The 19706-nt window shown below is 44.4% G+C and overlaps 1 protein-coding gene across 1 annotated transcript in view; it reads left to right on the top strand.

Moving 5' to 3' along the window:
* Positions 1 to 19706, top strand: part of FRMD3 (FERM domain containing 3) — a gene marked incomplete at its 5' end in the record, with an annotated part of 240885 nt that overhangs the window by 163187 nt on the left and 57992 nt on the right. Inside the window, 3 exons of the mRNA XM_079791284.1 lie at positions 2803 to 2881; positions 7499 to 7596; positions 13332 to 13455. Of these exons, the coding sequence (XP_079647410.1) occupies positions 2803 to 2881; positions 7499 to 7596; positions 13332 to 13455 (301 nt within the window). The remainder of the gene's footprint in view (positions 1 to 2802; positions 2882 to 7498; positions 7597 to 13331; positions 13456 to 19706) is intronic.

Below are 19706 nucleotides of genomic sequence, written 5' to 3' on the forward strand. Positions count from 1 at the left end.
CTTGTTTCTGTACCTGATCTTCTAACTCACTAATTCGGTCTTCTGCTTCTTGTAGTCTACTGTTGAAACTTTCCATGGTGTTTTTGATTGTAGCTATATCACTTTTCATTTCTTCCTGATTCTTGCATAAGTTGTTGATTTTCTCATCCATCCGATGTATAAATTCCATGACCATTACTCTGAACTCCTTTTCGGTCATGTTGCAAGCTTCATTTTCACTAATTTCCTTTCTTGGCGACTCCACATTTTCTTTCCTCTGTGAGTTATTTCGTTTCCCCATTCTGGCTATTACCAGAAAGCTCAAGCTTCTGTTTGCGTGGACCTGGGCCGTGTGCTGTGGGGACTTCGCTCCACCCTAGTTTCACTGAAGTGCTCTGACACTAGGACGTGTGGCTGTCTTTGGTTGGTGGGAACCAGACTTGCCCAGGATCAGTGTCCCCAGTGTTCTGTGTGGTCTCGTGTGCACATTTAGAATCAGGGGCCCTGTCTGCACCACACTGTTGGTATGTGCCGAGAATGAGATCCTTAGCATGTGCCAGGAGTCAGAGTTTCCCTGTGTCTGCACCAAGACTCGAGTGTCAAAGTCTCTGTTGCCTTGTGCGGTTTCTCGTTGAGAATCAGGGTCCCTGTGTGTGCACGCACCAACAATTGGGGTCGCTGGCTCTTAGTGTGAATGCGCTGTGAGTCAGGGATCCCAGGCAGCTGTGTCCGGCGTGCCAAATTCCCTGAAGTGGAGCTGCGTCCTGTGTGTGCTCTCTCTACTGAGCCAAACCGGCTAGAGCGCACATTCTTAAAAACCTGAAGGTGAGCCGGCTCAGTGCACTCTCCCAAAGTCCCAGAAGGGGGGCGGAGTCCGTCCTGCGCGCCAAATTCCCCAAAGGGAAGCCCCTCTGTGCACGCTCTTAAGAATCTCCGAAGGGGGAGCTGTGACCCGCGAGCCAAATTCCCCCAAATTCCCCGAAGGGGAGCCCTCTGTGCGCACTGACAGATTTCCCCGACGGGGAGCTGCTTCTGTCCCGTGCGCGAGTGCGCGCCAAGTTCCCTAAGAGGGAGCGCGTCCCTGCGCAAAGCTCGGCAGCTTGTGCCAGGGGCGGGTCTATCAGTTACTATGGCGCTATCTGTGCGCGCTCCTGTGAGCAGCTTGGGCGAAGGGCGCGTCTATCAGTTACTATGGCGCTTTCCGCGCCTGTGGGCGCTCAGCAGCTTGGGGGAGGGGCAGGTCTATCAGTTACTATGGCGCTATCAGCGTGCCTGCGAGGAGGGGGATAGGCTCTTTGACTCACGGAAATCTGCCGGGAAGTCTGGATTCTTGTTGTTTGTTTGTCTGAAGCTGTGATAGCAGTTCTCTGTCCCCAGTGGCTGCAGGGTCCTGGTTTGTGTCAGAAGCCAGGATCTGAGTCTCAGGCAGCTCTGTTTCTCAAGATGGCGTGGTCTCTGCGTCCGCACCAGCCGCCGAGAAGTGTCTGCTTTGTGCGCGGGGCTCCGCCGTCTAGGGCTGCCCTGTTCGGGAGCCCCTTGGAAGACCTGCAGAATCTAACTGACCCTATCTCATACACACACACACACACCTCACACATCTACACTCTCCTCTATGGGTTCCTCACTCACACTCTCTCTCTCCCTACCTTCCTGCCGGTCGCCATCTTTTTTTTTCTGTGTGTATATTTTTAATCTGTCTTTCTCTGCTGAGATAGCTAGCAAGATACTGCTGTTTTCCGGTCTAGCAGATGCTTTCTTTCTAATGATTTTTAAGAATTATTTTCCCTTTTTAACTATCCTCATTATACATCCATATTTGATGCTGATAGTCCTTTCTACATAAAGAATTTGCCTGCATACAGAAGAGCCCCAGACATTGTAGAATTGGCTGGTGACTTAACCCCTGCTTATAATGAGAGAGGATTTGGGAGAGAATGGATGCTGTTTCATTGATATAGACTCAGAGCTGATGCCAAGTAGCCACTCTGATACAAAGGCGAGAAATGAGTGGGAATGTCACATCTGCAGAAATAGAAATACTAGCCATCGTATGCATCTTACTGCACTTGTGTGCATTTATTAGGTTAACATTGCCAGTCAACGGTGGTCTTAAAATTAAACGTGTCAGAAATTCTGTGGAATCCCCTTAGCTGGTCATTGAGTTCTGGGTATTTAATGCAATTAGAATATTCCAGAATCATGGATCTCAACCAGAATATCAGTCTGCATAGTACTCTCTTGATTCAGACAAATCAGGAAGTTAAAAAAGTATTTTCATACAAGCGACTGCCTCATAGATAGATAACACTAAATTATTACGAAAAATATACAAAGTAGGATCTGTGCGTGGCTGATTCCATTTTAAAAATCTCAGTTTTAGTTTAAAAGCACCGTCACTTTGGGAAAACTGGTCATGTGCAGTGACATCTTTTCACCTCACGGACTTGGCCAAAAACCTGAGCAGTGCTTACGGGCAATTTCTCACAAGGGTGTGGGGAGAATCAGGAGAGAAAATGTTCTCTGCAGCTGTGACCAGAGAGAAGGAGGGAAGGGGCGCTGTGAACGGAAAGATGTGCTGCGGGACTAGAGTGCTACGGGAGAAGTGAAGGTCACATTTATGACCCCCTGCCTCTGGTTTGGCATCCTATTGAGAGTTTTGAGTTTTCTTGGGTATGGTACCTGCTTCATCCAGAAAATCACCCTCTCCCCTGCCCCCTCCCCAGGCTGGGCTGTAAGGCCTCCCGGCTGACTTTCCTGAATGTTTGAGTCCATGGTGTTTTGCTGCTTTTCTCATGCCTTTTTATTTTTTTTATGATGTTTCAGCTCATCCACCATACACCATGTGCTTTAGAGTGAAATTCTACCCACATGAACCCCTGAAGATTAAAGAAGAGCTCACAAGGTATTTTTCATTTGTTTTATGTTTAACATTCCCGCCGCCCGCCCCCCCCCCGCCCCCCCCCCCCCCCCCCCCCCCCTCCCAACCATCCAGGTCCTCCGAGTCTTCCAGGCTTGGATGTGCCTCAACAATGCAGGCGCTCAGCTCAGCATTCTGGCTTGGAATGTTTCTCTTGCACTTAATTGTCTCAGGATTTTTCAAACACTTGTCATGGGGAGTGTAATTAAGTGCACAGAAAAGCAGCGGTTATAAGGAGGAGGTACTCTCTGCAAACATCTGACAGTAGGGTGCTAAAAATAAATAGAAGATGTCGGTCTTTAGGATATGGGCAAATTCAAAGCAAGCGAAGCCCCGAAGCCCCGAGGGCCTATCTTCTGGATCTCAGCTTTTCTGGGAGGGAAGAGACCACTTGATAGAATGGACTGTTTGTCGTCCTGCATTCCGCTCACTAAATGACTGACGGTGGGGCCAGCTTCCCTCTCCTTGTAGACTCTTCTCAGCCCAACTCTCTGAATTTTCCCATTCTCAGGCCTCCCCACTGCTGAGGCCACATTCTGGGGGTTTTGCTTCTGTGAACAGCCTGGGCCAGTACAGCTGATAGGGGTCCCAGAGGGGCCTATTCAGTGGATGGGGAAGAGCCATTCTGAGTTAAGTTCTTGATGAGGCTCTGATTTGGTGATCGCAGTAATCACTCTGCATAATTAGCTCTCAAAATATCCGCAGGTATGAATGCAACAGAGAAACAAGTGCAGTTTGCGGACCTTCATGTGCAGGGGATGTGCTGGGTTCTTGGATATTTAGCTTTCTTGTTATCCGCGAGTGTCTGGTAGAGCTTGACCGTAGTGGCACTGAGGGTGCAGATGGTTTTGTTCTCTATTATGAACTAGTACACAGTCATTTAGTGAGGGTTGTGCTTGGGGGCGGGGAAAGGAGAAATACATAGGTAATGGACATTATAAGTGGTGGTTCGTATTTTGCAATCTGGCCTGCTGTGTGTGTGTGTGTGTGTGTTTTTTTAAATTTATATAACATAAATGAATTTCATCATTTCAAAGTGTACAATTCATTGGCATTAAGCACATTCACAATGTTAGGCAACCATCACCACTGGAGAGATCTGGAACATTTTCTCACCACCTCAAAGGAAACACTGCACCTACTAGCAGTCAGTACTGTCTCCTCTCCCCCAGCCCCTGGAAACCGCTAATCTACCTGCTGTCTCTATGGATTTACCTGTTCTAGACATTTCATGTAAATGGACTCATGCCATATTTGGCCTGCTCATGGCTCAAAAATTTATTCATGTATTTGGTAAGTTCTTCTTCAGTTCCCATTCTTCCTATAGCCCAGGAAACAGGGGCTTCTGAGCTTCCAAAAAGAGAGAGAGATTTGTCCTGCTCTCTGGGTGGTGCTAACAGTATAATTAGGAAGAACCACCAGTGGCCCAGATGGCTCACTTTTGTCATGTGTGTTCTCTATAATCTTGTGTGGAGGACAAAAATTGATAGTGTCACAATAGAAATTAACAATAGATCTTTTGTGGTTGAGAAAAGTCCCCTTTGAAAGTAAAAGAGAACAAAGTTGTAGCTAATAACCTGAGTTAAATCCCTCTCAATTAAATTTGCTAGCATTCACAGGCATTTGCTTGAAAAGCCAAGGTCTGAAGAGTGGAAAATTTTGAACATTTTTATGTCTCTTAAGGAAATTAAGACATTGCTCAGGCCTTACACAGTACAGATGAGCTTTTCTTAGTCATTATGGTCCTTAGCATTCAAAACGAATTGAAAAACTGTGCAATGCCCAGGCGCTTATGGTTTAAACCCTATCTTGAAAGAGTTTAGTTTTTCTTGTTTAAGAAATTATTTTATTGTAACATTAATCTAAAATTTAAGATTAATTTAATACAGGAGAAGTTAAGGTCACATTTATGACCATGCTTCAGGGTAAAGAAACATTGGGGAAAAGGGAAGATTTAAAAGAGGAAAACCACACAAATACAAATAAGACTTTTGAAATAATTTTTCATCCTTTACCTCTCCATTTATGCTGTCATTTTTTTTTTGTAAATGCTGTATACGGTTAAATATCATCAGAGTACATTGGTCTTAATGTTTTAGTCAGAACCATGTTTAAATTCAGGCTGGGCAGAGAAGCAATATCATTAATGGTGGCACAGTAATGGAAGCCCAGATCCTTTCGGTGCATAATCCTTTCATTCTGCAGGTGTGGTGCAAAAGGAGGAGGCATCATTATTATTATTTCAGTGGCTATTGTGTTTAAACCATGAGCACCTGAACCTGAAGCCATTTTGAAGGCTCAGTGGATTATGTCGAATCCACAATAATCCATGATTATCTCTGGAGATGACTGATAGGAGCAAGCACCCAGGCTCTGATGTTGTGAAAGCTGATTTTTTCTTTCTCAGGAAGCTTTTGTCCAGCTGGATTTCTAATTTACAGGATTAGAACCCAGACCTCTCATTCATCAGGAAATAGTGATTAGAAACTCTTTTTTACTGCTAAACTTATCACAAAGCGGCAAGCAATGCTTTCTGTTCAATGCATATGTTTAGCAGGTAGAAAAGAAACTCATAGCATTTGCCCGGGTAGTCCACCCTCTTTTTTAAAAGAGGAAAGATTTGATCAATTTCTAGTACTGTGCGACCTTGCAGAGTGAGGTCTCACACCAGCAGCAGCACCTGGGAATTGGGACCCGGCAATCTCTATTCTCATAGCCCTGCAGCATGTCAAAATTTGAGAACCACTATTCTAAGGCAATTTGGATTTTCAAAAGTATTCATTTCTTTTGGCAAATATTACAGTGTACACTTAAATGGATTTACTATGATCACAACCTTGTGCCACCCTCACCACAATCTAATTCCAGAGGATTTTTATCACCCCAGTGGGAAACCCCATACCCCAGCAGTCCTTCCCTGGCAGCCACTAATCTACTTTCTGCCTCTAAAGATTTGCCTATTTAAGACATTTCATATAAATAGAACCATAATATGTAGTATTCTGTGACCGGCTTCTTTGCACTTGGTGTAATATTTCCAAGATTCATCCCTGTTGTGCATGAATCAGTACTTCATTCCTTATGTGGCCGAGTCATATCCCATTGCATTCACATGTCTTTTACCTTTTCATCGGTTGATGGGCATTGGGTTTTCCCACTTTTTAGCTACTCTGAATAATGCTGGTGTGTCCCTCTCCCCTGGCTGAATTGGGCGCAAGTGTATTTTTTTTTCTGTTTGATGCCCCAGTAATTTTAAAAACAGAATTTGTTGCAACATTTAAAATTCAAAGGGTTTTACTTTGTCAATGAAAGAAATTCTAAACCTAAAGGAAGGTGTGAAGAGTGTACGATGAGCCATGGTTTTGAGGGCTAGTCCCAGAAGCAATGTCTCCTCAAGGGAATGAGGTAATGCTCCCGGGGAATAGCAGTTTCTCTTATACACTAGAATCAAAGGAGAAGACGTAGGAAAGGTTTGCATGAAATCCAACCGTTGCAGATGGAGGAGGCGGAAGGGAGCAAAGCAGAGAAATCTCTAGGATGGATAAAAAGTAAAATGGAGGGATACACACTTCGTTTACATGGGTGGGTGCAGGACAGTTCACCTTTAGCCTACGTAATTTACAGAGGTATGTGGGTAAAGAGAATAATGAGGAATGTTGGGCTTTTTCACCCCTCGCCAGTGTTTATCTCTGGAGGTCTGGAGAAGAGATCACACTGACATTTTAAGTATGTTATTCTAGATGCACAAAAACAATGGGTGAAGGTAGAGCTTAATCTACCACACAGGCCTTAGAATGTGATCCCCCCCACCCTCCCCATAACACATTCAGTTAGGAATTTCTTAGGATCGGAACATCTCGTGTGGTTATTTTCAGTTACTGAGTTGTCATGCTTGCCAAGGGAGCCCCTTTCGGTTCACAATTTCTAAATCCATCTCCCGATTTCCTGAAAAGCTGGATGCATTTGGCCTGTTTTCTATGCAGTAGCATCAGGCTGGGACTGTGAGCGGCTGACCCCTTCATGGGGCCAGCGCTCTCCATTCTGCTTCCCCGGCCCCCTTATGCCAGCTCCTTTCACTCCTTATCAGGTTTGCCTGGCTCTGCAGGCATCTGAGTTTGCTGTCCCTGCAGAGGGGAGAGGACACTAAATAGATGACAGCTCTCGTTAGGAATTCATTTGCTTTCTGGCCTCCTAACAAAGTCATCTTGAGATTGATTACTGTGAGTCTGTGTCCTGGAGACTGGTTTCTGTGAACTGACTGCACCCATTTCCTGACGGTTTCCCACAGGACGTGGGAAGCATGTACCCGTGGTTGTCATCCTGTGGGACCTCCTGCCCGGAACCGTGGCTGCTGGCCCTATGGCTTTCCTTGGTCCTTCTCGTGTCTCTTGGAAGAGGGCCAGCCACCCAGCTTTGGAAGCTGCCACAGACGCTTGGCTCTTCTCTGGATCCTGAGGGCCCCTCCGTTTTCTCCGCTGGCCCTCCAAGGTGGGGGGGGCATGCCTCAGCCACTCCTGGAGCTGCGTAGGGCGCTGCTGGTACAGGTGGATAAAACATGAGCAATCACTGACACTTAGGGGGACTCTTTCCTTTGTATTGCAGGTACCTTTTGTACCTGCAAATTAAGAGAGATATTTTCCACGGTCGATTACTCTGCTCCTTCTCAGATGCTGCCTACCTGGGTGCATGTATCATTCAAGGTAAGTTGAACTGGACTATAGAGATTTGGCTGTTCAGAGGTCCCCCTCCCCCCTCCCCCCCGGGCCTGTCCTGCTGGTGTCCATCGTTTGAGGCCAAGCAGGGCTGGGTACTCGGTACCAGAGCCCCTGGTTATCTTTCCTCTCAAGCCAGCAGGGTCTGGTGGAAGGCTGGGCTGTGGTGGTCACAGGGGCCTCTGCAAAAACAAAAGGTCCTCCAGGCCCATGGCAGAGCTCAGGATGTGTGACCTTATGAGAAGCTCTGAAGGATCGTGGGTGTTCTATGTCAGAGTGCCAAAGTGCTGACCGCCAGCTATGGGGCTTAATGGGTACACTGAGGAGAAACTGTGTCCAGGAAGATAGGTGCAAATTCAAACATTTGAGTGAAATGTCAGAACATAATACCTATTTATATGTATTCATTCATTCATATGGGTATACGTACACTGTGTCTAATTCTTCAGCTTCTCCAGCCACCTCACAGGGAAGGGGGAGAACTAGGGTGGTGAGGGGAGGCCAGGCCCACAGTCTGTTGGAGGACTTGGGTGTTCTGTTCCCCTGGGCCAGTCGGGAGGCAGCTGGCAGCAGGGGATGTTCAGGACTCAGGTGATCCAGCCCTTTGTAGCATGAATGCTAATGACATGTTTATCAGAGAAGGGAAGGGAGGGAGGGGGAGAGAGACAGGGACCAAGTGAGCATGTCACCCTTATAAAGGGACTGGAACAATACGTGGATCATGACAGTCATCTGCTGATCACAATCCCAAGCTTCATTCACAGTTGGAGAGAGACCCACCCTTCTCCCGGGGTTGTGATAGGCAGACCTGTCCCTGAGGGATGCTCTGTGCTGGGCTATGGTTTTGTGAGGTGGGTGCCCTCTGAGAATTCTAAAGGATGTGTCTGTGCTGATGCTCTCCTTCCCCGGGGAGCAAGCTAGTGCTGCCCAGCAGATTTTGGCAGAGGCGTTGACAGCCTGGGGGATAGTCACATTTAAAGTCAGAACGGCAGTGATACTGTGATGGGAAAGGTCCTTCCGCCTGCCCAGAGGTGGGACACGTGCTTCTGAGAGCCACCTCTCTCACATCAGAGCTACGGAGGCGGAAACCCATGGTTCTCCCTGTTCCCTGTGAGGACAGCAAGTTCCTAGCCAGGGAGCACTGTGTTCTCTAAAGGAGACGTGGATCGATACTAATCCAAGTAGCAAAGCCACACGTGAGGGTTTCAGAACGCGGCTAGGCATTCGTGAATAACGGTCAGTTCTCCAAGGGCAAGCTCAGTCTGGGTCTGTCATGGGAGACTCTCCATCCTGTTTATGTTTGAGATAAAGTCACAAAGGCTTCGTCCAGATGATGGGGCCCTTTTAGTTGCCTCGTTGTGTTCTCACTGACCACACACAGACGCTGTGGAGAGAGTAGAGTTGCAAATGGACTGCTGACCTCCAAAGGACTTTTCAGCCAGAAAAATGCAGTGGTGTCCATGGGCCATTTATAGCGAGCCCAGTAAAAGCAGATCCATAAAGTTCTGTGGTGCTGGGCCATTCTTCAGCAGCTCTAGAGATGTTACAAATGCAGATAAAGATCTGCTTTGTAGGAACTGCTTATGCTTATGGAGAGTGATAGGGAAAGTAGCGTAAAGGATTAGAAGGTGGAGGCCATGTGACTTTTCATTGGCTTCTCATTTGCCAATGTTCTTTTTTATTTGAATTTTTTACTGTTGACACTATTGCAGATGTCCCCCATTTCGCCCCCCCCCCCTTTCCCATCTTTCCCAATCCCTCTCCAGGCCCTCCCCACACTATTGTCTGTGTCCATGGGCTCTGCATACATGTTCTTTAGCTAATCCCTTCACCTTCTTTAGCAGTCAGCCCCCCAACCCCTCCCCTCAGACATTTGTCAGTCTGTTCCATGTATCCATGCTTCTGGTTCTATATTGTCCTTCCGTTTATTTTGTTTGTTAGATTCCACATATTAGTAAGATCACATGGTATTTGTCTTTCTCTGATTGGTTTATTTTACTTGCCAACACTCTTTGAAGGAACATGCTCTTAGCTTCTGTATATTCTGAGTGTATTAAAACCAGGCAGTCACCCCGAGTTTTGCCACTTGTATGTACTCAACACAATGGGCATACTGAAGTACATGCCACACATTTTCTTTCATATTAAAGACAAATTACAAAACAAACACACAGGATCCTAGGGACCTATTTCCATTCTTCCTCAGTAAAATATATCTTTCTTGTTCCTTCTATAGAATAGCAACAGGGCAGGATTCTTGTTCTTATCTCCTCTGCCTGGTGTGTTCAAACCCCGGGGGTCTGTGGCTCCTACTAGAAATTCAGACCTCAGTTCAGGTGTCGCTTCCTCTGAGAAGTCTCCCTGGACTACTGAAGTAGCCTCCCTCTTGCCCATCATTACATCATCCTTTCTCATACCCATTTTGCTGTCTTTTAAGCACTTAGATCTGAAATGACCCCGTTAAGTTGTTTTGGGTCTTATTATGCATCCCCTTTACCCTCGTGTAGAACCTAAATCCCATGGAGGTGGGTCTCTGGGTGGATTTTTCACTGCAGGACCCCTGTGTTGGGCACACAGTAAGTTCTCCACTAAATATGTTAAGTGAACCAGGGCACTTGTCCAATTGTACCAACATAAGCTTTCTTCTTATTCTCGGGAAAGAGTGGTTGGTTCACTATCTCATTCACTTATTTGTTCTTGTGTTCTCCGAGCATTTACTGAACAGCTGCTAGGTGGCAGGCAGTGTAACACAAAGTCCCCAGGGGTGAGGTGGGAGGAGACAGACAAGTAAACAGACAGTTGTGATATGTGTTAATGGCTAAATAGAAAGATACACATCTCCCTGCTAGGACCTCAGCAGGGCCCCAGTCCAGCCAGGGCAGAGAGGGAAGGCTCCTGAAGAAGCTGGCCCTGACGCTGTAACATCCTGCATCTCAAGTTCCTTTGCGATTAGTCCTCTCCACACCAGGGAAAAGCCATTGTTGGGCTTGCCCTGTCTATTTGCCTTCACCCGATCATGCTCATCTGTTTGCTCCAACTCTGTTTTTTTCAGACCAGGAATTCCCTTCAAAAATGAGCTAGGACCTGTTTCAGCCATCCGATGTGTTGTATGTCATTTGTCACAACTTGACCCTCAATGTCTGTGTAGAAGGGAGAACCAGAGGCTGCTTACCCAACTCCTCTTGGCATGGAAAGCAAAATGTGAATAGTTAGAAATCCTTAATCGCTTATAAACTGCCTTTGGCTTCAGGTGAAGTTCGAGTTAAAGACAGGCTGTCAGTGACAGGAAACAGGGGCTGTGGTGAGGGAGGCGTTGGCGTTTACCGGGTCAGCAACCTTGTGCAGGTTCCATGGCATTTCTTCTTAGTCTTCGCACATTTTCCAGGCTACTTGTTTGCAGTGTTGAGTCCGTTGTTCCTCACAAGTTTTCCTGGAGAGAGAAGGGCGCCCCACAAACAAGGCACTCCCTAAACAACCACTATGCAAGCTGGCATTTGCACTGAAGACCCAGTTTCCTATCAGTGGTCCATTCCCTATGGGAAACGGCTGCATTGGGTTATACCAGTTCCTAAATTTTAGGCCCATAGCCAGCTCACAGGAGTTTGTATGTGTGGGTGTGTGTCTTTTGAAACTATGTTGAGCTAATCATTAGTTTATGACCCATTCTTATCATTGATCCCTTTGGGTCTCGTATGTTTGATTGATTAACCATTTTCATTATTTTCCATTTCCATTCCTAGTGACAACAACGAGGTTCATACATATCTTTGACTTTGCATATAGTACAACCTTATAAAGTGATTAGTATTATTTAGTATATATGCACTTTAAACTTTTGTAAATTAAACGAGACTGTAGAACTCATTTTATTCCTTTTCATGCTCGGAACATTGTTTTGGGAGTCTATGTTGCTGGGTATACATCTATTTTGTTGCTTTTAAATGCTGCAGGTATCCAGAAGGGTGTATCACCCTTATTTTACTTGTTGCTCCCACTGACAGTGAACACTCAAGTTGCCATCATATTCTTTTTTTTTGCACCCAGAGTTTTTCTAGAATATATGCCCAGAAGTGGGATTGCTGGGTAATAAATTTGACTAAATACTCCCAGCTGTTCTCTAAAAGAGCTACATGTATCAAGAATCTTTCAGAAGTGTACAAGTATTTGCATTTTCTCATATCTCGGCCTGACTTCCTAAAATTTTTGTTAATCTTACAGGTGTAAAATGATACCTAGTTGTTCTGGTTTGTGTGGCTCTGATTATGGTTGAGTTTGAGCATTTCTCCATACACTCACCCTTTGGGTTTCCCCTATTGTGAACTGGCTGTTTATATCCTTTAACCAATTTCCTGTTGGTCTTCCTGCCCATTTTCTCATTGATTTGTAGGGATTTCTTTTTTATTCTATTTTGTAAGTATATTCTTTCAACTTGTCATCTATTATTTTGACTATGATACCTTTAATGAATAGAAATATTAAAAATGTTGATACAGTCAAATTAATCAATTTCCCACCAACGGTTGATGGTATTTTAGGTCTTATTTTAAAAGTTCTTCCTCATGTGGTAGACATTTTAGGTTGTTTTAAGAACTCTGTAATTTGAATTCTATTAAGAAGCTCTAAAGAGCTTAGCTTTCCTCCCAGTTTTGTCCTACAGTCATTAGATGATTCAACAAGGAAGGGACAGTAGATACAAATTACAGAGTTGTATGAGATTTTGCAGACGGCTCAAGGCATCTTGATTTTTAAAAATCTATTTCAAAGTCATGTTGGTGCTCAAGTTTTCTAATACAATTTCCCCACCATCTTTGATCTACTTTCTGGGCCATTTTTGCCTCAGACGCTTGCCCCTTCCTTGCTCATTTTCCTTATCAAACTCATGGCATCGGTAGAATATATTCCCTGCCAGAGCATCACCTTTGCTGCTCCGGGCTGTGGTCCATGCACATCAGGTCCATCCTCTCCTAGACCCTCAGGGTGCTCAGAGAGGCGCAGGCATTTCTTTTTATACGTCAAGACCCTCTGCAGGTGCCCTCCATTAGAATCCAGCAACAGCCTTAATCTGGTTTGCTCATCCATACTTTGAGACACACTCTTTAATTTAAGAGCAGTCCATTTATTTTTCTGTGCAATCCTCTTGGGTGTCTTTATGTTGTGACTTTTCATTGAACGAGCCATACCTACACACACATCAGAGCAGGCAGCTCCAGCCAGGGGACTCCTAGACTCAGAGAAAGTTAGCTCTCAGAGGAAGCACGAGGGACCGTTCAGTGGTTTTCGGTGAGAGGTGGCATACCACCTCCTACCCCGGGAGCATTTAGAAATATTGGGGGAAGCATTTTTGGCCATTACAATGACTGTCTGTGCCACTAGCACTTAGTCCCTGAAGGGTAGGGACGCTAAATGTCCTCCTATGCCTTGGGAGGTCTAATAAAGATTTGTTTAACCCCCATGTGCCCCACTGAAAAACAATGACTCAAATCCATTTATTGTGTAGATAAAGAAATCAGACTCAGAGAGGTTGGCGAGTTGCCCAAGCTCACACAGCTAGATCTGAACTAGAATATAAGCTTCCAGACACCCAGGCTGTGGTCTGTGGATACAAGTACATTTCATTGGGTGAGCTTATTCCAAGCTCCTCTTTTGGGTGACGGAGATATCCCATGAGCACCCTGTGGTTGTTTTTAATCTTTTTCTCTGTCTCTACTTTTTACTGCTTACAGCTGAGCTCGGTGATTACGATCCTGATGAGCATCCTGAGAATTACATCAGTGAGTTTGAGATTTTCCCTAAGCAATCACAGAAGCTGGAAAGAAAAATGGCAGAAATCCATAAAAGCGAGCTCAGGTAATTGGGGTAGACGTTTGTAAACATAGTAGAGGTGCGAAAGCATTCTTACTGTGGGGAATGTGGAAGCCATGTTGTGAAGTAAGAATGTCTGTAATGTATGGGCAGACTGTTTCAGGTGTCAGAGCAATATTCCTCGGCACTGTCAAGTTCCTCTGTTAATAACAATCGCAACAGTGTGGGGCCCCCTGGGTGGCTGTTTATGAAGCATCAGCAGTTATTAGAGCCATATATTTTCTTACGGGTTTTAGCCACCCTGAGTTTCTGAAAATGAAATGTAGGGTAAATCAGTAACCTGTTTTGCGGTTTGCACTACCTCTCCCCTTCCTGTGGCCATTGCTGGAAGCGCTGACTCCATGTAGAGTAGAATCCCCTGAGAGGGTTTCCTTTGCTGAGCTGCTCTCAGGGCGACAGATTCTCCTCTTTTCCTTGTCTGCGATGCTCCAGGACAAGTGCTCAGCAGGGTAGTAATGGCAGGAGTAGCAAAATCACATATGGTATCCACCGTGTCCAACACTCTTCTAAATAGTTGCACATATTGACTCATTTAATCTTCACAACAACCTAGGAGATAGGCGCCATGGTTATTCCCATTTTCTAGATGAGGGAGCTCTGAGGCACAGAGAAATTAAGTATCTGACTCAGGATCACACTGCTAGCAAGTGGCAGAGGCTGGATTTGAACCCAGGCCACCTGGCTCCAGAGTCTGTGCTCTTAAGCTTTGTGTGATGCTTCCGCTTAGCATAGGCTACCTGGATGAAATGTAGCAAGTGTAGGAATCATCGGCAATTTTGAATTCAGGTAACTCAATTTTTCTAGCCTGTAACTAGAATTCAGATCTGTGAAAGTTTCAGAAAAATTCATTATGATAATCATAGCAAGCTTGGATCTCTGGCAAATATGAAAAAAACCTTAGTGTCACTGGTTTATGAATTCTGGAACAAACTGTCCCCTGTGAGGGAGTGCCGGAGCTCCCTACTTTATGCTGGCACTCCCCCTTCTGGTGAGTCTGAGAAGAGCATACATGTGGGCATTAAGGTGGCAGCATATTTCCCCTCAGAAAACATGACCTTTGTTCTTAGAGATAAAGATGATTAGATATAAAAAAATCGTGCCAATTGCAGAAAGCAATGTATCTTCTCTCTAGGTAATTTAGAGTATTGTTTCCTAATGCAAAACTTTGCTGAAAACATATGACACTCTGACTGCTTTTTACATTCTGGGGACAAGTGTGCTCAGGGTAAAAATAAAGTTCCAATATCCAGTTGACGGGTATGTGGGCCAGCAGTGAGCACGGGGTGAGACCCTTTGGATAAAGGACTCACATCCAGTGTGTGGATTGGTAGGAGATGGGACTGAAAGGTCTGTTGTAATCAGAATTTGCAAGGCCGTCAGTGCTTGGAACATATGATAATTATAAACATTTATTGAGCACTTACTGGGTGCCCAAACACTGTGCTAAGAGTCTTATTTGTATTACCCCACTCAGACTCTATGACAGGCGTCCTCAAACTACAGCCCGCGGGCCACATGCGGGTGTTTTTGCCGTTTTGTTTTTTTACTTCAAAATAAGATATGTGCAGTGTGCATAGGAATTTGTTCATAGTTTTTTTTTAAACTATAGTTCGGCCCTCCAATGGTCTGAGGGACAGTGAACTGGCCCCCTGTTTAAAAAGTTTGAGGACCCCTGCTATGAGGTAGTGCTCTTGTTCCCAGTCCAAGGTGAAGAGAGCATACCCTGGAGTGTCTAAAGGACTTGCCTGTGAGCAGCAGTCAGGACTTGAGCCTTGCCGTTATCTGAAACTAACACACAGGTGCTGGGCAGGCATAAAGCAACCAGGTGGTTTAACTAGTGGTTTGGCAGCCCTGCTGGTTTTCCACAGCGATCACCCTGGCACTGGCATCAGAGGGTGAGACTGTGGGCAGAAGGACCAGTTCGCCATTTCTGCTGTCCAGGCAAGAGATGGCATGGACCTGAGAAAGAACAGGAGTAGAGAACATTGAAGGATGTCTCAAGAGTCATTGCAGAGAGACTTAGTGACCCACTGGATTTCATGAGTGAAGGACTGAATCAAGATGCCAGATTGTTTTTTATAATCAGAAAGCTGCAGATTGGCCCTTGTGCCAGCATCTGAATTTGTTGATAACCCTGAAAGTTGTCAGCGTGCACCTAGGGAACAGAGGGGGTCGCCAATCAACGCTGGTTTACTACATCTCGGAAGTAAATGCCACAACTTGATCAAAACTGCCGTTCGGTGTCACTACACATTTGTAATATCCAAATGGGAACCTTGTAAAGAAGTCAAAGTTGTGTGTCCGAGAGATGAAATAACTAGAAACCATGTGGCATTGCAAGGAGAACTGCAGAGGGTGTTTTCCTCTGCATTTTGCTAATAATCAAGTAGCCCTGCATTCCCTGCAGCTTTGGTGCAGAAGAGAGATTTTAGGTTTGGGTGGGGAGATAAGACTAGAATAAGCTGATGGTGCAGGGGAGGAGGTGGTGCTTTCTAGAAGCAGTTGGAACCCTGCTGTAGAGACTCAGGTCACTCCAGGGGTTCAGCAAGCCCTTTGTAGGTCGTAAAAATGTCGATCTCCTGTGCAAATTGGATTGCTCTGCCAACCTGACAGTGTCAGGAAGGAGTTGTAAGTGGAAGAGAGCATTGTGAGCCTCCATCGAGGTGTCACCATCTTATTCTCCAAGGTTGTCACAGCACCCATGACTCTCCCACACATGACTCTCCCAGCAAATGGGTAATCTGTGATCATTGATCTGTTGTTATGGAAACTTCCTAAGAGGATCCACTTGGCCTTTGTTGGGGGTTGAGTGCTCCCAAAAAATAACCTCCTGTCTTCTACCTGGTTTCTGAACCAGTTGAGCAAAAGAGATGGTAATAGAGACACTCAGACATGAGCAGAAATGATGATTTACAGTGAAATATTTTTTACCTGTGGGGTTTCACCACCTTCTGCAGCCTTTTTTACTTGATTAGACTCGGTCTCCTTCTGTGTTCTCCGAGGAAGGGGTAAGAGCTGTGAATCTTGGGAGAAAATGAATCAGGGAGGAAGGAGAAACCTCCCCACTCCCCAGGAGGCTACCCACTGCTTGAAGGTAGAACAAAGATGGCTTGAGAGGCACGAGTAAGAGACTCCTTTAGGGGAAGAGAGTGTGAAAGAGGGACTCAGTGGAATTTTGAGGTGCTTGAAAATAGAAGATCAAGATTTCAGTAAGAGTTTCCATGCACTAAGTACTCAGACTCTTTTTATTTTTGAGTGAAAAGCGAAATTCATGGCCGGGTCAACTTTGCTTCATTAAATGTGCCGTATCCTTGACTGAACAGGAGGGTCGGAATGAGAAGTCACAGTTTTGCAAATATAATAACAATTTATTGATCATCTCTGTGTCAGTCAAGAAAAGCTAGATATTGCTGGGGAAACAACCCCTAAAGCTCAAAAGGTTTAGAACAAAAAAGACATTTCTTTCTCTTGTGTGTTCACCAGATGTTAGTGGGGGGAGACCCAAGCTTGAATTTGCCAGTTGTTGAGCCAAAGGGAAGAGGGATCTGGAAGATGTTGCTTCAGCTTGGAAGTGATACATGTCCCTTCCACTTAACTACTATAGTCACATGGCCCTACCCAAGAGCAAGGAACTGCAATTCTATGAGGTGTCCAGAAGGTGCAAACTGGAAACAGCTGGCAAATAGCTCTTAGTGGCCTTCACAATATCATTAACTAATAGTTTTTTAAAATAGACTTTATTTTTTAGAGCAGTTTTAGATTCATAGCAAAATTCAGTGAAAGGCCCAGAGATTTCCCCTATACCCGCTGTGTAGCCTCCCCCAATATCAGTGTTCTCCCACCAGAGTGGTACATTTGTTACAACTGATGAACCTACAGGGACACATCATTATCACCCAGAGTCCATAGTTTACCTTAGGGTTCACTCTTGATGTTGTATATTCTATGGGTTTGGACAATAGTATAATTACATGCATCTACCAATATCATATCATACAGAATACGTTCACTGCCCTAAAAATCCTCTGTGTTCTGCTTATTCAGCATTCTCCACCCTCTCCAAGCCCTGACAACCACTGATATTTTTACTGTCTCCATAGTTTTGCCTTTTTCAGAATGTTGTACAGTTGGGTCCATACAGATTGACTTCTTTCATGTAGGTAATATGCATTTAAGATTCCTACATGGCTTTTCATTGATAGCTCATTTTATTGCTGCATAATATTCAATTGTCTGCATGTAGCACATTTTTTTTTGTCCATTCACCATACTGAAGGACATCAAGTTTTTGGATTAGCTTCAGACATAGGTCATTGGCAATTATAAACATCCATGTGCAGGCTTTTGTGTGGGCATATATATCCATCTCCTTTAGGTAAATACCATACCAAGGAGAACAATTTCTGGATTATATAGTTAGAGCATATTTCGTTTTCTAAGAAACTACCTAACTGTCTTCTAAAGTGTCTGTGCCATTTTACATTCTCACCCGCAATAAATGAGAGTTTCTATTGCTCTACATCTTTGTCAGCATTTGGTGTTTTCAGTGTTCTGAATTTGGGCCATTCTAACAGGTGTATAGGGAATAGAGCTTTATGTAGAAAGATTTTGTAGAGGCAGCTTTGGGCCTCTTAATATACTATCCTGTGAGCTAGACAATGAGATGTGTGATTCACATTATTGAATAGATGCCAGTAAAATCCACTGAGGCTGAATAATTCTTCTAGATCAGGGGTGGTTAATAAGGTTTTTTTGGGGGCTAGATGGCCTTTATTGCAGCTACTCAGTTCTGCTTTTGTAGAGCAAAAAAAGAGACATAGACAATACATAAATAAATGGGCTATGATTCAGTAAAATTTTACTGACAAAACAGATGGTGGGCCAGATTTGACCCATGGGTTCTAGTTTGCTGACTTCTGTTCCAAACACATGGCAGAGCAGGTCTAGTATTCAAAAAGTTCAATCGGTGGTAAAGTGGTTTTGAGGAAATATAATAGTCTCCATTTATCTGTGGTTTCACTTTCCCACGGTCAATCAAGATCCAAAAATATTAAATGGAAAATTTCAGAAATAAACAGTTCATAAGTTTTAAATTGCATGCTATTCTGAACAGTGTGAGGAAATTCCATGCCGGACTGCTCTGTCCCCAGGGATGTGAATCATCCCTTTATCTAGGGTATCACCTAACATCATCACAAGAAGATGGGTGAGTGGAGTACAATAAGCTATTTTGTGTGTGTGTGTGTGTGTGTGTGTGTGTGTGTGTGTGTGTGTGTGAGAGAGAGAGAGAGAGAGAGAGAGAGAGAGAGAGAGAGAGAGAGAGAAAGGGAGCCGGAGCCCTAGCTAGTTTGGCTCAGTGGCTAGAGTGTAGGCCTGAGGACTGAAAGGTCCTGGGTTCGATTCTGGTCAAAGGCATATCTTGCAGGAGGCAGCCAATCATCGTTGATATTTCTATCTTTCTCTCCTTCTCCCTTCCTCTCTGATATCAATAAAAACATATTTAAAAAAAGAGAGGGAGAGGGAAAGGGAGGAGATCAGATTCATATAAGTTTTATTGCAGTATATTGTTATAATTGTTCTTTTTAATTATGTTATGTGAATCTCTTACTGTGCCTAATTTATAAATTAAACTTTATTATAGGTATGTGTGTATAAGAAAAAGAGTACTATTAAGGGGTTTGGTACTGTCCATGGTTTCAGGCATCTACTGGGGTTTTTAGAACAAATCCACCATAGATAAGGGGGGATTTCTCTATATTCCTTACCCTTAAAGAGCAGAAAAATCATCCAATTATCCACCACCACAGTGATCTAATGCTGTAAGGTTTGTGCTGAAAGGAATAATGACACTGAGGGTGTTTTACACAGTCATTATTTCTTTTTATTTCACAAAACTCACATTTCCTGTAAATCATATGCTGTGGCTTCCTGGCAAGGATTTATAGTTTCTAGAAATAAGTGCCCTGCTATGATAAATTCATTCCACCTATGCTTCTGATGAATAGATCACAAGGGCCTCTTTAGGAAATGTTTTTGTGCAGTTTTGAGAAGAGTGTTTGTTGTGTAAAAGGAAGAGGGTAAATGTCAGATTATTTTATAGCTCTAATCTTTCTTAACGTGTGCTTTCCCTCTATCATCTCTCTACCACCCCTTTCACCCTCCCCTTGTCCTTTACCTTCTTAATCTCTCATTCCAAAACCCCAGAATCTCTCTCCCTGGTAGGTTATCAAATCCAT

Source organism: Cnephaeus nilssonii, assembly GCF_951640355.1.
Source record: "Cnephaeus nilssonii genome assembly, chromosome: 14".
Lineage (NCBI taxonomy): Eukaryota > Metazoa > Chordata > Mammalia > Chiroptera > Vespertilionidae > Cnephaeus > Cnephaeus nilssonii.